Genomic DNA, 22,510 nt, shown 5'->3' with positions numbered 1-22,510 from the left:
TGAGTACATGCCTTCCCTGAGCGAAGATTTTTTTAGCGTCGCAGGCGAGAGTAAATCCAATCCTGTTGGCGTCTCTTCACATGACTCCTTCATCTTCTTATTTATCTCTTCCTCTCTTCATCTTAACATCAATCCCCTAGTCACCCCATCCACCCTCCTCGAGTTCTTCCTACTGGTCCCAATCGCCATCCATCCCACTACCTGCATGCGCCAACCACATACACGCGGTATCTTGCTATAGTACACTTGCATGCATTGCCACGTGCTAGTAGTAACACTGCATTTACTCCCGACTCACCACATGGAGTGTATGTTTAAGTAATGCTCTGTCGTGCTGTAAAAGGATGCACTTTCATACCCATAAAATTTTTCTTATGAACTAATTAGTGAGAGAATGAGCTAATGAGATTTTCCTTATGCACTGATGAGGTTTCAATCATCTTGGCTCATTCTTTCACTAATTAGGTAATGCATAAGGAAAATTTAATGGGTTTCATACCTTAAAAAATGGCAAAGTTTTAATCGATGTTTTCAAGGAAGGGATAATTTGTTGTTTTTATTTTTTTTTAAAGGCAAGGACAATTTGTTAGTTTTTTTTTTCCAAATTAAATATGGGCGATTGTTTCTAAGAGTGGCTATAGATCATCGGAGGGGAGACATCCAAAGACGTGTGGGAAGATGATGAAGGTTTTGGAACTGACAGTAGTAGCTCATCACCCAGAGCCTCCCAGCCTTCGTGTATTGCAGCTCCTCAACATTGTTGGCGCCATTCACGTCTGCGTTGCAGAGATCAAAGGCCATGGCCTCCGCTACTCCAAATTTGCAGGCACGCAGGGCTCTACCTTCCCTTCCAAGCTTGCCATGCTCATCGCCTACACGCCTGCACTCCTCCTCTGCTCAGCCTTCCTCCTCCTCAAACTCATCCCCCCCTCTCATCCCCTTTTCGATTTCTTCTCACAAACCAACCCTCGCCTCATCGCCTTTGCATCGGCCCTTGCCTCGCACTTTCTCAAAAGAACCCTAGAGGTACACCGACTTCTCTCTCTCTTCAAACCCTAATTCCCAACACGCCAAGCTTTTTGATGATGGCCATTTTTGTTCTTCACTCTGCAGGTTCTCTTCCTACACAAGTACTCAGGATCCATGGAGACCTCGGTGAGCTTCAGTATAGCATGGGCGTACTTGATGGCGTGTGGTAATCTTCTCTATGCACAGCAATGCTCTGTGGCGCTACAACCGCCGGCCATAGACTTGATGGGCTATGGTGTGGTGGTTTTTGTGGTGGGTTTGGGCGGCAATTTCTACCACCACCGCTTGCTGGCGGCCCTTAGGAGGAGTACGCCCAACAAGCCGCCAAAGGGACTCTATATGGTGCCTCGTGGGGGCCTGTTCACATGGGTGGTATGCCCCCACTACTTGTTTGAATCCATGGGCTTCTTGGGCCTTGCCATGATCGCACAAACCACATCAGCCTTCATAGCCGCACTCGGTGTTTTTGCCTCCCTCTGTGCCAGAAGCCACTCCACTAGAGAGTGGTACCTAAAGAAAATGGAGGGGTTCCCCATGGAAAGAAAGGCTTTCATTCCATTTGTCTTTTGATGTATTTATTGCCTTCCCCACCACTTCATCCCCATTCTTTCAAGTAACATGAATCCTTCTGTGTGTGTATGTTTCCTCTATGTTTCTTCTCTTATGTCACATTTGTTTTATTAGTTGTTAAAAAAAAATGATGTTTATAAGTGTTAATTGTAAAATCGCAAAACCACACTAGTAGATCAGAGTTTTGATTTCTATGTTAAAGTTCTTATTCCTACTCTTGGGTTCCAATTTGGCCTCCGAACTCTCTTCAAGTTTTAAAAAGCATCATTAGGAAAATTAATTCATCAGTTTTGTTTGTCCATGTTGTTTTTCTCTTAATGAGGGTAGGGAGGGGGCGAGGGAGAAGAGAAGTAACATAATCTTTTATATTTGGGAAGAAAAAATATACTAAATGTAAATTTAATATTGCATTATGCAAGAAAAAAGACCTAAATTTGTGTGTGTTAAGAGGAGGGAGAGAGACAAGGTTCAAGCGGAGGACGTGGGGTGGTGGTAGTATTCTCATGGGTGATTTGCCCTCGTTGCCTAGTTGTAGATTTTGGTTTCATGGGCCTTGCAATGATTGCACAAACCACATTAGCTTTCATAGCAACACTCAATGTTTTTAAGCCACTCATCAAAGAGTATGACTTGTTTTCATGTTTTTCAAAAAATAACAAGAAAAAGGAAGTTTTCAATTGTGTGATTACTTCTTTTCTTTTTAAGCAAAAGAGTAGGTAGGAGAAGTTATTCTAGAATTGGAAAGACAAAATGTTCTAAATGCACACTTATTGTTGTATTAGGGGGGAAAAGAAAGGCATGATTTTGTGTGTCTTGTGTGTGTGTTTTAGAAAACAAAAGTACACCCCAAAGAGTTGCAATATGCACTAAAGTAGAGTTTAGAGTAGTACACTCTTAAGGAAAACTTAGTAAAGCATGAAGGTAGAGTTTAGAGTAGTACACTCCTAAGGATTTTAACATACAATTGGAAGAGTGCTAGAAAACTTAGTAAAGCTTATGAATAGATAAAATTGATACAAGATAAATGTGAGATAAAAGTGGGAAGCCCCATAGAAGAATTGATGAGCTTTGATGGAGAACCACCAACATGCATCCATTTACAACATATGTTAGAGCATGTGTTTTATTAGTGGGAATTCTAAGTTATGCATGCAATACTTTGGTTGTTATTCTGAATAATGCTAAACAATTTGAAGGAAAAAATGGATAAAAGATCATGGATATATGTATATATGTATGTTTACACACACACACACACACACACACACACACACACACTCATACTTGCACTTACACGCACATATAGATAAGATTTTGAATAGATTAAAGTATGAGTGTGTGTGTGTGTGTGTGTGTGAGAGAGAGAGAGAGAGAGAGAGAGAGAGAGAGGGTGGGGAGGAGGAGGAGGAGAGGGGGTAGGGGTGGGATTGCTAGAATGCATAAAAGTAAAATTGTTTGAGTGTAAAACTCACATAAATTTCCATAAAATAAATGAATATAAATATAATCCACTCTCCCTTGCTCCAAACATTAAGTGGTCTATCAGAGGTGTCTCATAGGCTACAATGTTGGCTTAGAGTCTGTAGTTTTACACAAGGGTATGGATACAATGAGTAGGTTTAAACACAAGGTGAGAGGGGTTCCCTCGTCCATCAACTAGAAGAGTCTTTCTAATGAGTGGCCTCCTTCTTAGGAAGCCCCTTCATTTGGCTCTTCTTTCATCATGATGTTTGCTTGAGTGTTGCTTGGAGTCTTCTTCTTGCTCCAATAATCTTTCTCTATGTGACTCGGCTTGCCCACAAAAGTTGCACTTCACTCTGGATCTTAGTCCTTTAGTGAAGAATGCCTTCCCCTCGTTGTGTGATGTGAAGATCCACCTATGTTGACTTTGAGTTCTCTTTTCTTCTTTGATCAAGGCTCGTTGGGTTAGGTAGGTTCTTCAAGGTAGCCACCAACGGATTGAATGCTTCCAAGGTCATGCTCTTGAGAAGGATTGCTATGGCATCCTCTGATTCCACTGGAGACCCAACACATGATGCAAGTTGTTACATAACACTTTCCATTTTATTTAGATGTGCTTGGAGTGACTCGCTCTCTTTGATGTCCAATCCAAAAAATTATTTTTTAAGACTTATTTTGGAGTTGTTTTGTTTGGCACCAAATAGCTTCTCTAGTTTATCCCATACTCCTGATGTAATGCGATAGATGAAACTATCACCTAGCCCTGATGCAATGTGACAGCTAGAGCTCTCTCATCTGTTCCTATAGAAAGAATCTTTTTTTTCCCCTTCTAATCTTGGACATTTCTCCCTTCCACTTACTATCTCCCAAAGTCCACTATCATGAGAACAAACTTAAGTTTTACATACCATGTATGGAAACCTTCACCATTAAATTTATCTACTATAAGTGGATTTGACATGGTTCCTTATGGGGATGGGAAGGTATTTGCAATGGGGCTACCCAAAGCTAGTGCCTAGTCCCTTATCAAGATGGAGATATGCTTTTGATATGATTAATACTTCCTAAATTAAAAAAAAAACTTGATTTGGGAGAGTAAATTGGAATACTAAACCAAGGGGCAAATTGATTTTGATGATGCATTAGTGTTTAGCAACACCCTAATGGTAAAGTAGAACCCTCAATGGCTATGAAAATTGATTGTAGTTAGTACTAATTACCTCATTAACAAATGTAATTTTTTGCTAATAGAGCAGAGAATGATTTGACAATTAAAGCTTCAAATGATTGTTGTTTGTGCGCTCAACAAATCCATGTATACATCGTCTACAACATCTATGATGAGCCCATGAGTCAATTACTTGAGAGTATGATGAGCAAAATGGAAATTTTACCTCCTCTTGGCTAGAATTTCATCGCCAACAACTGTTGGGTAATTTTGAAGCTTTGATTTGATCAATAATTCTCTCCTTTGATGCCTTGTAGCCCTTTGAGTTGTTGTATCAGCTCCAAGTTATACAGTTTAGAAATGTTAGCATAGATTGTCATAAAAAAGCAGTGGTCGAGAGAAAACTCTATTCATTTATAGCAAAGAATTGAGAGGAGCTTGAGATGCGTTAATATGTGTAAGAGGGATGAACCAAAAACACTTGACTCGATGATTTTGAGGCTTGTGAATAGATGGAAAAAACAACTTTCTAACTAATTAATAAAACTAATCATTTTGCTAATCTAAGCTACCCTAGGGTGTATAGCTACTCAAGGGATGATGGGTGGCTCTCATACTAACTGGAGATTTACATCTAGATTAGGTTGTGTAGAAATGGATTAGAACCAACATCTTAGCATGCTAGAAAATAAAGAAAAAGATTAACTCTAATGATAATGCTAGGGACAAAAATGAATCTGAGCAATCCTAGGGTGCATAGCTCCTCAAGGGTGGCTCTCATACCAACTTGAGATTTACATCTAGATTAGGGTGTGTAGAAATGGATTAGAACCACTGTCTTAGCATGCTAGAAAAGAAAGAAAAAGATTAACACTACTGATAATTCTAGGGACAAAAATTAAGGAAAATGAACAAGGCAAGAGGTTTAGCTTAAAAGCTCATATGTTTGATCCATTAGATAGAGTGTTTTTTAATAGGCTTGGTGACATCTCCATTAGTCATTAATTATGCCCCATTAAGCTTGATTAAGCCTTCCCTAATCTTTCTTAGATTTGAGCACCATCTCCCTTGAAGTCCCACTTTGCATACTCCCACTTCTTCTAGGCACCTACTTTTGGCCTCCACACGGGCTCCCCATTCCACATGTTCTTCAATCTTTGGGCTCCCTTTGATCCTTTAAATCATAGTCTATGATGTATGTAACTCATACAAATGTTTGAGGGTCACGTAACCACTCTCCCTTGCTCCAAATGTTACCAACATCACTTGATTTTTCAATAGAGTCCACCCTATGAGACTAATAATGGACTATGTAAAGGTTCCCATTCAGTGGAAAAAGATATCACAAAACTATTCTGGTTTTGGCCTTAGTAGCAAACACCATATGGTTTCGGCAACAAATTACATTGTGAGACCCCTCTGCCCCCTCCGCGCACCGGATTCCTGGTTTCTAGCAGCGGAAGTAGCTTCCTCTTGCGCGGGGCAGGGTTTCCCACTCGGGGCCTTGCCCTCGAATGTCCGGACACGAGACTAATCTGGTGGTCATTCCGAAATCGAAACCGGGAAAATTTCCCTTTCTCGAAAAACGGGGACGATTCCACCTTTTTGATTTTCTTACCAAATTTTCTAACGGGGTCAAGAGACTAAACTATCCTTCACATGATTAAACCAGATAGAAGGAAAACTATCACTGACTTAGTTTGAAGAAATCAACGCTTTTTTCCTAACCAAAATCAGGCACCGTCGTTGATCTAATCATTTGAGGAAATCAACGCTTTTTTTCTAACCGAAGTGAGGCATAGCCATTGATCTACTCATTTGAGAAATTCTTCAGGTCTTTATTTAACTACTCGAATTCTAAGCATATTCCTATTATTTCAATTTAATTATTAAAACTCCACTGATTCCACCCCATCCGGCCCATAGGTTAGCCACCGCCCAACCATTGGAATAGGTATGTAGAACCAGAGAATTTAATTATTAAAACTCCACTGATTCCACCCCATCCGGCCCATGGGTTACCGCCCAACCATTGGAATCGGTATGTAGAACCAGACAATTACTCATCCACCCATAATTGAATGCCTTTCTTAACTTTTGCTTTCGAATACAAATACGCACAAACTCCTCTTTAAAACTTTAACATATAAAATAATCCATTGATAAACAGTTATTGGTTACAGATGTCATAACTCAAAAATTCCATCCAGTCCCTTATTTCTCAAAAAATAGTATCACTTTGGACTCTCCGTTGAGACCAACTGGTTAGCAACGAGATCCAGTAAACAGATTACAATAATCATATTACAATAATCATTTAGTCCATCATACATATCTTCCATGACATACGCATGGTGGTCATAGGCACCGTGAGCCCGTGCATCTCCTGGTCAGAACCCTCCAGGATCCTTCTCAGGTGTCCAGCACTTCACTCAGGGACTGCTTCGTTGGCCCTCACCCATCGTACCAGAGAAGAGAAGCGCACCATTTTTCAACCATACCGAGGTTGGTCAAGACCTGGGCAGGCTTTGCCACATGAGCTGTCCTTTGAACACTCCCCGCCAGCTGTTGCAAACGAACTTCCCTTAGAAAAACATATACCAAATGCTCCCTATAGCATTCTAGCGTAAAACAGTCCTTTAAGAAAACAGGGTTTCTATGCAAGTTTTCAGTTTGATTTTCTTTTGAATACAAGGAGTATTTCTTGAATCAATATTTCCAAAACTTCTTGATCGGAATTTTGAATTTCATACCAGAATTCCTCGAATTCTATAACCTTGATCCACATATCAATTCGAAGGGTCTCAAACTTAGTTTCAGATTTGGCGAGAGTTTGGAGTGTATTTTTCTAAATTTGTCACACCTTCTTTCCTCGAAACTGACGAAAGAGTTTGGTCTTGGTTATAGTCTGATTCAAGGTTCGAGTCGGATAAGATTTTTCCTGAACTATCTTTCTCGAAAAGGTTTGATAATTCAGTTACTATTTTACTGAATTTCTTTCTTTGAATATTCACTTAACTTATTTCTAAATTCGTTACGAATTCCAATGAGGAATAAATTAATCATTTGTTTGATTATTTCGATCTCGATAGATTTCTTGAAATTCGATCTCGATAGATTTCTTGAATTTTTGATCTCGATAGATTTCTTGAATTTTCTTTTTACAATCCGTGTGAATATAGAAATTTCTCTCTTAGAGTATTTAATTATTCATTTATCAAATACTCATAAAATTTAAACATAGAATTTAAGAGAATTCTAATTTTGATATAAAAATTCTTTATGCATGAAAATCAACTTCAATGGGAATAACACTTGTATATTAAAAAAAATCCTTTTATGCATCTATTTATGCATGAAATCAATTTAATAGGAATAACACTTTTAAAATAAAAAGAATTTCTTTATGCATCTATTTATGCATAAAAATCATTTTTTATAAGAATAACACTTTTATAATAAAAGAAATTCCTTTATGCATCTTTCTATGTATAAAAATGGTTCACAATATCTGGGGGATAACTTCTTGTACTTCTCAAGAGATAGAGAACTTCTTTTGGGACGTACTCGAATGAAAACCATATCTGCTTCTTCAAATTTTCTGTCTGACCTCTTCTTATCCGCATACTGCTTCTGTCTATCCTGGGCAGCTTTTATATCTTTGTGAATTGACTCCATCTGCTGCTCCATGTCATCAAGCATCTGTCTGGACATCTCGACCCTAATCAATGGGTCGGACCAAGTACTTATGTGATAAGAAGCATTGTAGGCCAACTCAACTAGGTGCAGATAGCTTAGCCACTTCTTGGGTTCCCTGCCACTTTCCGAATTATATCTTCGATTACTTGGTTCACCCTTTCAGTTTGACCATCGGTCTCGGGGTGGTAAGTTGTGCTGAGATCCAAGAAAGTTCCTACTGCTTCAAAAAATGCAGTCCAGAATCTTGACGTGAATTTGGGATCTCGATCACTTACTATTCTTCTGGGGGTAGGCTATGCAATCTGAAGATTTATTTGAGGAACACTCTGGCCACATCCACTGCAGTAGTGTAGGTTTCTTTTACTGGAATCAGATGGGCAACTTTGGTTAGTCTATCAACAACTACCACGAAGATGGAGTTGTAACCTGATTGCACTAAGAGTAATCCAGTAATAAAATCCATACTGATGCATTCCCACTTCATCTGGGGAATGTCTAATGGATGTAACTTCCCAGGCATTTTTACTCTCTCGGCCTTGACTTTATGACAGGTCAGACATTGACGTACATGATTAAGCACATCCTTTTTTAGACTAGGCCAAAAGAAGCTTTTCTTCACAGACATATAGGTTTTGATGAAACCTGGATGTCCTGCAATAAGGCTGTCATGGGCTTCATTCAGAATTTGAACCCTTAGTTCCCTCATCATTGGGAATGCATAGCCTCTGCGATTATAATACATAATTCCATCATCCAGGCTGTACCCTTGAACTCAGTTCAACTCCTATGGAGTTTTGCTTTCTTGCATAATTAGGGTAGTAATAGGGCCAAAGAATCTATCCTGCATGATCTTCTCACTTGCTTTAATAATCAAAGGATTTGACACTACAGTAATTGCAAGCAAGGAGGCTTTTCTCTGTTGAGGGCATCTGCTACCACATTTTCTTTGCCTGGGCGGTACTTGATTTCAAAATCAAATTCCTGTAGGGTTTACATCCACCGTCTTTGGCACATGTTGAGATCCTTCTAAGTGAAGATCCACTTTAAGCTCTGATGATCTGTCATCAAAGTGAATCTTTGACCCAGTAGGTAATGTCTCCACAACTTCAAGGCATATACTACTGAAAGTAGTTCCAGGTTGTGGACAGCATAATTCCTCTCATGTGTTCTGAGTTTTCGGTATTCATAGGTCACTGCATGACCTTCCTGCATGAGTGCACCTCCCAGGGCAAAACCACTAGCATCAGTTACTACCTCAAAGGGTAGAGAGAAATCTGGCAGCTTTAGAACGGGATTGGTTTACCAAGGCAGTCTTCAGCTTATCAAAAGCACTCTAGCACCTGGCAGACCATTGAAAAACAGGTTATTCTTCTTGAGAAGATTAGTCAGGGGGAAGCTATGAGAGCATACTTTGGTATAAAAATTCTATACCAACTAGTCAATCCCAAGAATCCTCTGACTTCTTTCACAGTCTTTGGTTCTCAGGCCAATCTATGACTGCTTGGACTTTAGCGGAATCTGGAGAAATTCCATCTTTGGATACCAGAAAGCCCAAGTATTCAACATGGTCGTCGACAGAGAAAGTGCATTTGCTCTTTTTTGCAAAGAGTTGGTGCTTCCTTAGGATCTCAAGAACTCTTCTGACATGAGCTTAATGGGGTCAGTTGCATTCTTTGAGTAAATCAGAATATCATCAAAGAAAACAAGAACAAAATCATCCAAGTATTCTCTGAGAATGTCCTGCATCAATCGATTGAATGTAGGTAGGGCATTTGTCAATCCAAACGGCATGACAGTGAATTCATAATGCCCATACCGAGTATTGATGGCTGTCTTTGGGATATCTTGCTCATTAATCCTGATCTGATAATACCCTGATTTGAGATCTATCTTTGTGAAGATCTGGGGGCTCTAGCCTGTCCAAAAGCTCATCAATTCTGGGGATAGGATACTTATTCTTAACTGTCAGCTAATTGAGACCTCTGTAGTCCACACAGAGTCTTAGCGTTCCATCTTTCTTTTTCTGAAAGAGAACTAGCGCACCCCAAGGTGAAACACTGGGTCTTACAAACCCTTGTTCTAACAGCCAGCTAAGCTGTTCCTTGAGCTTGATGGCTTTGGCGGGACCTTAACAACAAAGGCTTTGGCAAAGTCCTTTGCCATTCTTACTAGTTCGGCCATTGAGACAGGTTTGGCATTCTTTACTAAGGTGTCCAATGGCTCGTTCATTCCTCGAATGAATTTGGCCATCAGCTGCTCTTCATCCAATTGCGGAGAAGGGCAAAAGCTTGATGGTACTCTTCAATTGTCCGGCTATCCTACTTTAGTTCCAAGAACTCATTCATTTTAGTTTCAAGGAAGCCCAGAGGACAAAACCTCTTTCTGAGATAAGCTCTAAGATCGGTCCATGTCTGGGTATTCCGATCGAGACGGTTAGTCTCGTAGTGATTCCTCCAAGTGACCCTGGTCGTTTCCACAATCTTTAACTTGGCGAGAGCCATCTTGCTTCTCTCATTGTAGCCAGTTATATCAAAGTATTCCTCCATTGCCTCAATCCACTTTTCCACTACTTCACCTAACTGCTCCCCTTCACCCTTGAAGGGATCAGGTTGGGATCTGTGCAGGACTTTTCGAACATCCGGATCTAACTCTTCGTCATCGGTTAGAGGATCCAGTTGCCTTGCACGGGCCGCGCGCCTCATAACTCTGACAAAACGAGATTTTTGTCAACTCAACTTTGACAACAGATTTATGATTATTTAATTTTTGTGATTTATTCTTTAAACAGATAATTATTTCATCATACATCATGAAACAAGATTTAATCTAATAATTTTACTAACCATATTCACAATCATTAAAATAATTTAGAATTTTTTTGTAAAACATCGTTTATTATCAAAAGTTTTCGATATATACATAGAGCATCACGGCTCCCAAAATCACTGCCTCAATCGTATACGCATAAAGGAGCGAAACTGCAAAGGAGACATGCCATGGTACACATGATTCATTACAGAAAGAGGTGCTGTAATTCTACTTCTAGGGATAAAGCGGCTAAGAAGCCTAAAAACTCGGCATGAAATTCTGAAGCTCTTGGGTGAATGATCAAAGAGTTGTACATGCTGAACAAGCCCTAGCCTTATCAGAATCATGGCTAAGGAAATATTTTGTCTGAGCCTCTGACGCTGACTGGTACTGACATTAATACATCTTCCTCCATAGAACCACATATCCCGACGTCGCTCAAGAGGATAAGGAAAGTAAAGACTCTCAAAATGACGTGCGAGTCTCACTCTGCTTACTCGGGTCGTAGCAAAGTTGATGAGGTGCTTGAATGCAAAGGCTATCATATCCTAACTCTGGGAGAGTTCAGGAATGCCAGATAGATTCGGGGTATCCATCTATAAATTTTCAATTAAATTTATAAGTTTTCAATTTTTGAAGTTCATTCAACATAAATTTAACAAGCGAAAACATTATTTCCTAGATTTACTTTAAAATTTTAACCAATTTCTGATGTTGTTACGTAAATTTACAATAGCGCTCTGATACCAACTGTGGGATCCCACTGTCCCCTCCACGCACCAGATTCCCGATTGCTGGCAGCAGCGGAAGCATCTCCCTCTTGCGCGGGGTAGGGTTTCCCACTCGGGGCCTCACCCTCGAATGTCCGCGCATGAGACTAAGCTGGTGGTCATTCCGAAAACCGAAACCGGGAAAATTTCCCATGCCCGAAAAATGGGGACGATTCCACCATTTTGAATTTCTTAACGAATTTTTTTAACGAGGTCAAGATACTGAACCTTCTGAATAAACCAGATAGAAGGGAAACTATTATAGACTTAACTTGAAGGGATCAACGCTTTTTTCCTAATTGAATCAGGCACAACCGTTGATCTATTCATTAGAGAAGTCTTCAGGTTATTATTTAACTATTCGAGTTCTAAGCGTATTCCTATTCATCAATTTTATTATTAAAACTCTACTGATTCCAGCATAACCCCATCCGGCCCATGGGTTAGCCACCGCCCAACCACTGGAATTGGTAGAACCATACAAGTACTCACCCACCCATAGATGAATGCCTTTCTTAACTTTTGCTTTAGAATACAAATACGCACACACTCCTCTTTAAACTTTAATTTATAAAACAATCCATTGACAAACAATTATTGGTTACAGATGTCATAACTCAAAATTTCCATTCAATCCTTGTTTCTCACAAAACAGTATCACTCTAGACTCTCCGTTGAGACCAGCAGGTCAGCAACAAGATCCAGTACAGATTACAATAATTTTCTAGTCATCATACATATATATATCTTCCATGACATACGCATGGGTGTCCTAAGCACCGCGAGCCTGTGCATCGCCTGGTCAGAACCCTCCAGGATCCTCCTTAGGTGTCCTGGCACTTCACTCAGGGACCGCTTCGTCGACCCTCGCCCATCGTACCGAAAGCACACCATACCCAGGCTGGTCAAGACCTGGGCAGATTTTTGCCGCCGCGTGAGCCGTCCTTTGAACACTCCCCGCCAATATTGGTGAAAGTAACAGTTTTGCAATAAAAAAATCTTTTATGCATCATTTTATGCATAAAAATCAATGGTGAAAAAAACACTTTTATAATAAAAAAATTTCTTTATGCATCATTTTATGCATAAAAATCAATATTGGTGAAAGTAACAGTTTTATAATAAAAAATTCTTTTATGCATAAAAATCAATATTGGTGAAAGTAACACTTTTATAATAAAACAAAATTCTTTTATGCATAAAAATCAATATTGATGAAAGTAACACTTTTATAATAAAGAAAATTCTTTTATGCATCATTTTATGCATAAAAATCAATATTGGTGAAAGCAACACTTTTGCAATAAAAAAAATCTTTTATGCATAAAAATCAATATTGGTGAAAGTAACACGTTTATAATAAAAAAAATCTTTTATACATCATTTTACACATAAAAATCAATATTGATGAAAGTAACACTTTTATAAAAAATTTTTTAATCCAATATACATGTTTCTATGTATAGAATTTAAATCTAATGAAAATCACTCTTTTATAATAATAAAAAATAATCAATATGCATCTTTCTATGCATAGAATTTAAATCTAATGAAAATCACTCTTTTATAATAATAAAAAATAATCAATATGCATCTTTCTATGCATAGAATTTAAATATAATGAAAATCACTCTTTTATAATAATAAAAAATAATCAATATACATCTTTCTATGCATAGAATTTAAATCTAATGAAAATCTTTCTTTTATAATAAAAATAATAATAATTAATATGCATCTTTCTATGCATAGAATTTAAATCTAATAGAAATAACAATTTTGTAATAAAAATATTTCTACTATGCATTTTCCTATGCATAGAATGAAAATAACACTTTTAGAATACACAAACGATGATTACTCTTTTTGAATAATAAAAGGTAATACTTATTTCACAAAATTTAAGAAAATTTCACCATAACCTCCTTTGTATGGCTGAATATTTTTCAAATTTTCCTATTCTTAGTTTACTTAAAAATTATCCCCAATTTATTTAAAGCATTCTAAACTAATCAAATTCCACTTTTAAAAGAGAAACAATATGAAAAGTTTAATTCAAACAATTTGATTACTTAACTAGGATAAAGAAGGGCTGAATTTAAGAATGAGAGAGGGGGAAAGCCTTTCCAGCAAGGCATAGCATCAGATTATCATTTTAAAGATAACAAAAAAATTAGAAAACCATTAAAAGAATAAGAAAAAGTAGGATTTCTAACTTACATGAAATTCTGGGAGCTTTGCTTTGGCTTGATAGTTTGAGGGATCTACTCTTGTTTGCAGAGCAAGAGTGGCCACCAGTTCTTTAGAAGAGGGAAAGGTCAAAAACTAATGAATTATTAAGAAATTCACAGTTTTTGGCTCTGGGGAGAGGAGTAGAGTAGCAGTGCATAAAACACTATTAAGATTCAACAAAGGGGGAGGCTTCTATTTATAGGAAAAAGTGAGCTTCTAACCAAGCAAACTGATTCTAGAATTTTTCAGATCAGTTTGGTCAATGTTTTACCATTTTTGGGTCAGTTTAGCTTACTTTTTGGAACTAGACTTGAATTAGGAGAGAGGAGAGATGAAATATCTCAATTTTTGGGAATTTAAAACTCCACCACACATGTGAAATAGGTGCCTCCTTCATGAGGGGGAATCCCCACTCTGAGGTGTCATTTTTTTTTTTTTTGTATTTCCTTTGGTCCTTAGTCCACTCTTCATCTTATGTGAGTATTTACTCATTTTTGGGGGGATTTTCTTTATTTCTTCTATTTATCTCCTCCACACATTTGGATGAATCTGATTGGCCCCTCAAAACCTTAATTTAAAATTTTCAAAAAATTTGGACCCCCAGGATAAGGCCTTTTGAACAGATTATAATTGATTTCTAATACACCTTCTTTTGAACTTCTATTTCGGGGGAATTTATTTTAATAAGATGAGATATTTTTCCATCCAAAATTATCTAAAATTTGAATAACCTCTTTCTAGAATATTTTCTCTCTCTAGGCCAAAATAGGTAGAAACAAGATCTTTTATATTTTTGAAGAGGGATTTGATTACAGGGGAAGATGACATCTTGAGAGGCTGGGGAGGAATCTTACACACCCTATGGAGACAAATCTTTATTGTATTCACTATGTTGAGGTCATGGATTCACATGAGACCTACACCACATAGTGGGAAGATGACCTAAACAACATCACCCTTATGGCTAAGATAATCATGCCAATGAAGGTGGCAAGGACCCACGTCTTAGTAAGAAAATCTCTCTCTCGCCTCTAGATGCAAGCTCACTAATGTCAAGGCTAAGGTATAGAAGGAAGCTAAACTTGAAGAGCTCATCAATCCTTAAGAGGAAGATTTAATAAATCTCAAAGAAGCCTAGGTAGAGAGCTGTATACCTCTTATGATGACCCCATACCAAGGTGAAAGAAGTAAGCCTTGTTGGCCCTCGTCGTGAGATGAAGAACCTAAGCTAGTCTTTATCATCGCCAAGGACCTCACCCTTACACCTTGCTCAAAGAATTTCAAGATGCTTTGGCCTAGAAACACACTGACATGAAGGGAATCCCTCCAAAAGTGGTGAAAAACACTATGCCTCTCCATGAAGTTACAAAACCATTTATATCACATGAATCTAAAAAGCATGGACAAATGGTCAAAAAGAGCTACACAAGCTCATTGTGGGATTTGTGTGTGAAATTAAGCATACCAAGTGATTGTCACCAAATGAAAAGATTAAGAGTCACTAGAGGAGTAGAAGCTTACAGATTCTTTGATGGCTTCTTTGGGCTACAACGAGGTGACAATTGACCAACGAGTCAATATAAGACAACATTTGCTATGGAATGGGCATCATTACACACCTTTTCTCCCACTCTCTCAATCTCACTCCACATATAGTTAATCAAACAAGCTTACCTCAAGCATGCCATTCAACTTTTAATGCCTATGCCACCTTCCAACGTAAGGATGCCTATATTAATTGATGACCTATGCATGCACTCAAAGTGGAAGGAGCATCTTCATCTTCATCTTGGACACATCATCATCTCCAAGAATAACATCTCCATAGACAAGAACAAGATTCATGGGATCTTGGAGTTGCCACCACCACCCAACAACTAGAAGGGGGTGCAAAGATTCATGTCGGGGCATGTAGGGTAGATAAAAGATTTATCTTCTTGTATGCCATATATGATGCTAGACCCTTGTATACGCTACTAATTATCTTTGAATAGACAGATAAATGCTAATGGGCATACAAATAACTAAAGAAGGCATTAGGGAGTGCACCCATCTTGAGATCCCCCAACTGGGATCTCAAGATCTAATTTTCGACGTGTATATCGATGATTCAACATTCACTATCATGATGCATGTTAGCACACAGCCCAGGGAGAACAACACTTCCATGTGATCTTTGCTAGCTATCAACTTAATGATGATGAATGCAATTGAGATAGAGGGGTTAGCCATGGTTTATGGTGTAAAGAAATATAGGCATTACCTCTACCAAGTTTGTTTTCTTTGTCAACCATCAAGCACTCCTTTATTTTGTGAACAAGTCTTGCACCCATGGGGTGCATCACTAGATGGTTTCTCATTCTTTATTTCACTATCATTGTGCACAAGGATCCATGCATGTCCATGTCAATCGCCTTTCTGAAATTCTAAATGAGGAACCCCCTCTCGGAGTCGAAGATGATCTTCTCGATGCTCCATTTTGTTCCATATTGACCATGTACCAGAATGGAGTGAAGATATCGCCCACTTCTTGGCCAATGGATTTTTAATTGGCTATCCCATCAAGAAGGTCAGAGCTAGACATCTCATTAGGAAGGTGTCTCCCTATCAATTTGATAGTGGGAATGCTTTGTAAGAAGGGTCACGTGATGACATCATGAGGAAATATGTTCATGAGGGTTGCCACCATTCTTGAGCAATCTCGTTCTAGCATAGGTGGAGAACACTTGGTTAGGATACCATTGCCCACCACAAAAAGTTCTCCAAGAGTCCAAACAACCAACACTCTTTGGAGATATAGCTATGTTTATCAAATGTTGCTATGAATGACAAAGGTTCTCCATGATCCAAGAGAAGGATCAAGCACCCCTAACCCCAATAATTTTGGAGAAACCTTTTGAAAAATGGGGTTATACTTCATGGGATCCATTAGCCCAACCGCTGGAAGAACCTGAGTGTGATTCATAATAGTCGTTTACTTCACAAAGTGGGATGAGGCCAAGACTACATAGAATGCTGATGCAATTCATAATGGTCACCACATATTACTTCATGAAGTGGACTCATAATTACTCATTTTTATTACCCATCATAAATAGTGAACGATCATGGTAAACATTTTATAAACAAAGTGGTGTAGTTCTTGCTCAAAGAGTTCCTTGTGGTGTACAAAAATTCGATACCTTACTACCATAAGCAAATGCCCAAGGCAAAATTACAAAAAAAATGTTGTGCACTATTCTAACCAAGATAATAGAGAAGCAAAGACCTAGTAGAGCTACCATTCAAAGCCCACATATAAGCATAAATCTTCCAAGCGGGCCCTTACACAAAGGTTTTGTAGAGCTTTTCTAGATCCTAGTCAAGGTGTTAGAAGCTTAAGGTTTCTACAAGGGAAATCCCTCTATTTTTGGGTCCCAAAAACCTTACTCTCTAAGTCAAAAAGAGTCAAACCGATGATCCCCCACCCCAGCAGGCAATACTTTGATGGATCCTAACAAAGATGCTAGAAGATCAAGGCTTCTATGAATGGAACCCCTATTTTGAGTTCCAAGGTCAAAGAAAATTTTGCCGCCCTGGGTCTCTACAAACACAACCTCAAATGTCAAATCCAAGTGGGTATGGGACCCAAATACATGCCTCTGATGTTATCCCCAAAGTTTAAGAGCAAGAGTGGAGAGCAGTGGTGCACCCTCGACTCACGAGCCAAAAACAACTAACAAAGAAATTGGAAGAAACCATGGATTTTCACTAAGTCCATGTGCATTGGTTGCACCTACATACTCCCTTGGTGCCACCAAGCGTCCCCCATAGAATCCCTTCTTGATCTGAGGGAAGGCCTTGAATTTAAAGCTTAAGGAAAGGTTTCATAAAAAAATCAAAAATTTAAATTATAAACTTGGAGATCACTCTCCAAAAAATTAAATAAAGTATTTTTATAAAATAACATTGGCAGATAGATATTTTTCACCACATATATGCACACACACAAAAATACATGTGATACACAAACGTTGTTGCTGCACCTAATTAATATGAATAACATCATCAAAAACAACATGGTCTTCATCGTGAATAACAAAAGCTTTTGTGCATTGTAGCAAGACGCACGCGAGCTTTTGTGCATTATGACTAAAAAAGGATCCCAACTAGAACGTCACGAATGTCGTCTTATCAGTAATAGTAGTATAGTGTTACTACATTTGGTTGCTTTGAGATGCTGGAGTTTAGCTTGTAGCAAGGATTTGTGTGAGGCTTCTTAGACTTACTAGGAGTGTAGATGGGAAAGGCTAAGAGTGATACAATGCCAAACAAAATTGGGGATTTGTGCGAGCATTGAGGCAACATGCTCCTAACAAGAGCACTATGGATGTTAATAGCTACGAGGCGACAAAACAAGGAGGTGTCGGGCCATAGAGAATCCATTTATTTTATCGTTGATTCTTGAAAGGCTAGAAGTTTTTTGTATTTGATAATATAATTTAGATTATATGTGTGTACCCATACAACTTTGGGCCTAAAAATAGGCTTCATTTATAAATTTTGGTAACTTAATAGGGTTTCATTGTCGCAACCTTGGGTGAGTTTACACGCATCATTTGAAGCCCAAAAAGGCCTTTGAATGGGCTTCAAATTTAAGCACTTCCTTCTACAATAATATACCACCACCACAAACCTTTTGTGCATTGTTGCATTGTTAGAAATAAACTTTTTTTATAACCAGGTGAAAAAAGGATGACTTTCAAGCTCAACCGGTTTTTATTGAAAAAAATGCTCACACACAAAAGTAAGCTACCATTTTTCTTGTTGGGAGGGTGGATCTCGTCCACATCAGCTTAGCAAGCATGCCATTCGCCGCCGTGTAGCTGTCAGGCATCGAACCCGGATCCCCATCTTGAAACCCGACAGTTCTACCAAAACTGAACTACATGCTTGAAGGCTAGTAAGTTACCATTTTTTTGGAATGAAGATTTTACATCATATCTCACCCCTTACAGGGTTTGGGATAGAGGGAGTGAGTATTGAACTCCAGCCTATTAGATAAACCACAATTATTGTATCCACTAGGCTATCTCACCCACCCAAGTTAGCATAAATTGGAAGTGCTTTCATCTTATCACAAGACAGGATAAAAGAAAGCACTATTTAATCAAGGGAAAAATTTATTGTGTGGGGAAGTACAACCGGGTGGTATATAACCAGCTTCACCTCCTAAACATTACAAAGAGGGGAGAAAGAGGAGGAAGAAAGCAAGTGAAGAGGAGTTGGTCAATCTCAAAATGCCCACCTAGTATAAGGCATCCACAACAGTGTTCAAGGTTGAAACCATTGATCAATCTTGCTTTGTGCCAACCTCCCTTTTTGAAGTACATATGTATTATTAGGCTTGGTTTTAAATAGAATATATAAACTCCAATGATGCCTAACCAAAAAACTTCTGAGTGGAGAAGCTTCAAACCTTATTTAATGCACCATCTCAATAAAAGAAGCATGTGTATCTCCTATTAACACTTATAATCATAGGAGATCTTCAAACCAGAGAGAGGTTCAAGGTTTTGATGTTGTAGCTTTTATCGAATAGGTTTCTAAAATGTCGAGCAATTTTTGAAATTCTCCCCAACACACATATAAACATGTGTGCATGCTCCGTGAATGCATGTAAACATAGATATATACATAAACTCTCTCTCTTTCTCTCTCTCTCAACAAACCTTATATTAAAGGTCCGTTGAGAGATATATATAGATATGTATGCATGCAAACATAGATATATGAAACTCATCCCAATATAGAATTAGCTAATGTTAGAATAGCATGAAAATAAGGAAAGTGGATAGTTTGTTCATGAAGGTAGACTGCTCATTAAGGATTTTGGCAAACAAAAACCCGAGCCAAAAGCAAAAAAAAAAAAAAAAAAAAACATGAGCCGAAACCTTTAAAAAAACTAATACTATATTATGTTTAACGAAGATGGCTATACTTGATACTTGCATAATTACAATTCCTTGAGTCTAAACTTAATTAGCACACACTCATCACAATGAGTCTTATTAATTTTATCCACCTTGTCATTAGTGTAGGATTAGTGCATGATTAGGTAGATGTTTTATTACTAGGAGAGCTTAATCCATGTTTATCAACATGGTATGAGAGCTTAGGTATAGCTCTGATACGTAAGCTCTCCTAGTTTAGGTTTAGCTCATTAGCAAATGCTTTGGTTTAGAAAGATTAACATTTCTCTCATTTTTCCATGCAACATTAGGATCTCACACGTTGAGATTAGAGAGTTTTCTTAACTTCTTTATAATTAGGACTTTCTCATTTTAGTTATCTTTAGTGGAGCACAGGCCTATTTTGCAAGCAAAGAAAGTGATTCTACATTGTAATAGGAGAGAGAGACTCTCTATCGGTAGTAAAGTCTTAATTATAAACTCTACAAAAACTATGTAGAAATTGCTTCATCAGCCTATCCTTGGCATCATTATTTTGCACAAAAGCAGTGCATGGGCAAGGCAGTGGAGAAAGTCCAGTATATTGCAGCTCACCATTGGTGAGACAGATAGAGAAAGCAGTCAAAGGAAAGCAGCAAGGAGCTTACAATCTCATAAAACTAAGGTAGTAGCAACACTAGCTAAGAATTACAGTGGCAACAATTGGCTCTAAGCTTGAGTAGCTGAGCAACGACGTCCAGAGGCCATAGCTCAACAAGGTGTGAAAGAGACTGAAGGTAGCTATAGAGCTGCTCACGCTTTAACCCATCGCCTCAAAGAAGGAGACCAAATAGCATAGCATCGCCATCGCCAACAAACACACAGTAGCCCAGCCCACTAGCAGTCGCATAGCATGCACAACTGAGAAAAGCAAGAAGACGGGCACGATGAAGAAGTCAGTTCGTTGTGCAACTCACATAGGCAGAGAAGAGGAGAAAACAACAAATTCAACGGTGCTAAAGAACCAAACGCCATTGCCAGTCTCATCTCACAGAAAAGAAGAAGAGCCTTCTTCACTGTCTTAGTTCTGAGAGGCACCCCATATTCGCAAGTTGGTCTGCAAATGCGAGCAAAAAGATGAATACATCTCGGCCTCCTCCACCGACAGCAGAAGCAGCTGCACGAAAGAGCAACAGTAGCTGATGAAAGAAGCATTTCAAGCATAATTGGCCTATTCACATCGCTTTCAATATCAACAAGGGCATGTTCACAACACTACATTATGGGTTTTCAAATATCTATTTTGGGCTTATCGACATGGGCCTTGATGGCATTAAACAATGTGATCAAGGAGTCATCCGGATTATCATCAAAAAAAATAAAATCTTTTCAAATTCTTTTGTAAAGCGACCTTTTTATGTAAAGCGACCTTTTTATGAGCATGCATCCAAAAACAAAGAAGAAGCAACAAAGCAACACCTACAAATTACATGTTGTAAAAGCCATCAAAAAAGTGTTTGTCCTACTCTCTAGCACCGATGATGTAGCCAAGGTAGAAAAAATCCTACTTCCTACAAAAAGTGCTTGTAACTAGCCTCTGGGACCGATGATGTACCCAAGCTAGAAATTCGTCCCTCACCTAAGAGCTAAAGTAGTATTAAGGGGGGGAAGTGCCAAAGTAGCACATGGGCCAAAGTTGCTCATAGAACATAGGGGAATGTAGAAATGAAAAATTCAAACAACAGTATATAACCAACATCCAACCACCTTGAGTAGCCCAAAGATTTGGCACCAAGGGGAGGTGTTAAGAAATGTGGTGCCAAAGAGCACAAGGAAAATATGGAGTGAGTGTAAGAAGCCACATCACCTAGTGAGAATTATCCCACATGCAAGAGAAAGGCCAAGTTGTACTCTCCTCATATAAAAGGAGAACATTTTAAGCATTGGAATACAAGCACAACATCTCAAGTCTTTTTATGAGTACATGTTTCCATCATGTAACCTAACTGAACTTTAGTCTAAACTTAATTAGCACACACTCATCACAATCAGTCTTGTTCATTTTTATCCACCTTAGATTAGTGTTGTCATTAGTGTAGGATTAGTGCATGATTAGGTATATGTTTTATCATTAGGAGAGCTTGATCCATGATTATCAACATGAACCATAGTCAACGAAATGACACAGCATAAGCCAAAACCTTTAAAAAAACCAATACTATATTATTTTTAAGCAAAATATAATTGCCAATCTGGGTGAACCATCGTGAACAAAATGACACAACATGAGCCAAAACCTTTCAAAAAACCAATACTATATTATTTTTTAACAAAGATGGCTATACTTGATGCTTGCATAATTACAATTCTAGATAATTCTATGTGAGGAGCTGGAATAATTCTATGTGAGGAGCTGGAATAGAGGCACATGTGTAGAGTAGGTGCCGCCCCGAGTCAAGATAATCCTATGTGTCACAATTGAGAAAATTTCTTAGAAAGCTTCATAAGAAAAAAAAAACCAATGTAGGTGGGTGAATCATAGTCAACAAAATGACACAACAAATTAGCCAATTGTGTGGTGGTGATAAGATTTCCAATGTAGGTGGGTGGCGATAAAATTGCCAATGTAGGTGGATGGTGCATAGTCAACAAAATAACACACCAAATTAGCCAAGTATGCTAAAATGAAACTTTAATATGTGCTACTATACTTTGTGTTATTGCACTAATTTAGTATGTGATACTACTCTAATATGTGTCACAATTAAGAAAAGTGCTCAACAAAAAGCTTCACATTTCAAACAAGATATGATTGCCATGTAGGTGGGTGGTCTATAGTCAAC

The 22,510-nt window shown here is 38.3% G+C and overlaps 1 protein-coding gene across 1 annotated transcript; it reads left to right on the top strand.

The window, feature by feature from the left end:
- The first annotated feature begins 642 nt into the window (after window positions 1–642).
- LOC147630042 (uncharacterized) lies at window positions 643–1,679 on the top strand. Its single transcript, XM_086810909.1, has 2 exons — window positions 643–1,026; window positions 1,114–1,679. Exons 1-2 carry the CDS (start codon window positions 679–681, stop codon window positions 1,597–1,599), a joined length of 834 nt encoding a protein of 277 aa, XP_086667035.1. The 5' UTR covers window positions 643–678; the 3' UTR covers window positions 1,600–1,679.
- The last annotated feature ends 20,831 nt before the right edge of the window (window positions 1,680–22,510 follow it).

The sequence above is a fragment of the Cibotium barometz genome, chromosome 17, assembly GCF_041138505.1.
Source record: "Cibotium barometz isolate CiBa-2024 chromosome 17, ASM4113850v1, whole genome shotgun sequence".
NCBI classification, from domain to species: Eukaryota; Viridiplantae; Streptophyta; class Polypodiopsida; order Cyatheales; family Cibotiaceae; genus Cibotium; species Cibotium barometz.
Note: the sequence above shows the minus strand (reverse complement) of the source record. Positions and strands in the feature narration are given on the sequence as shown.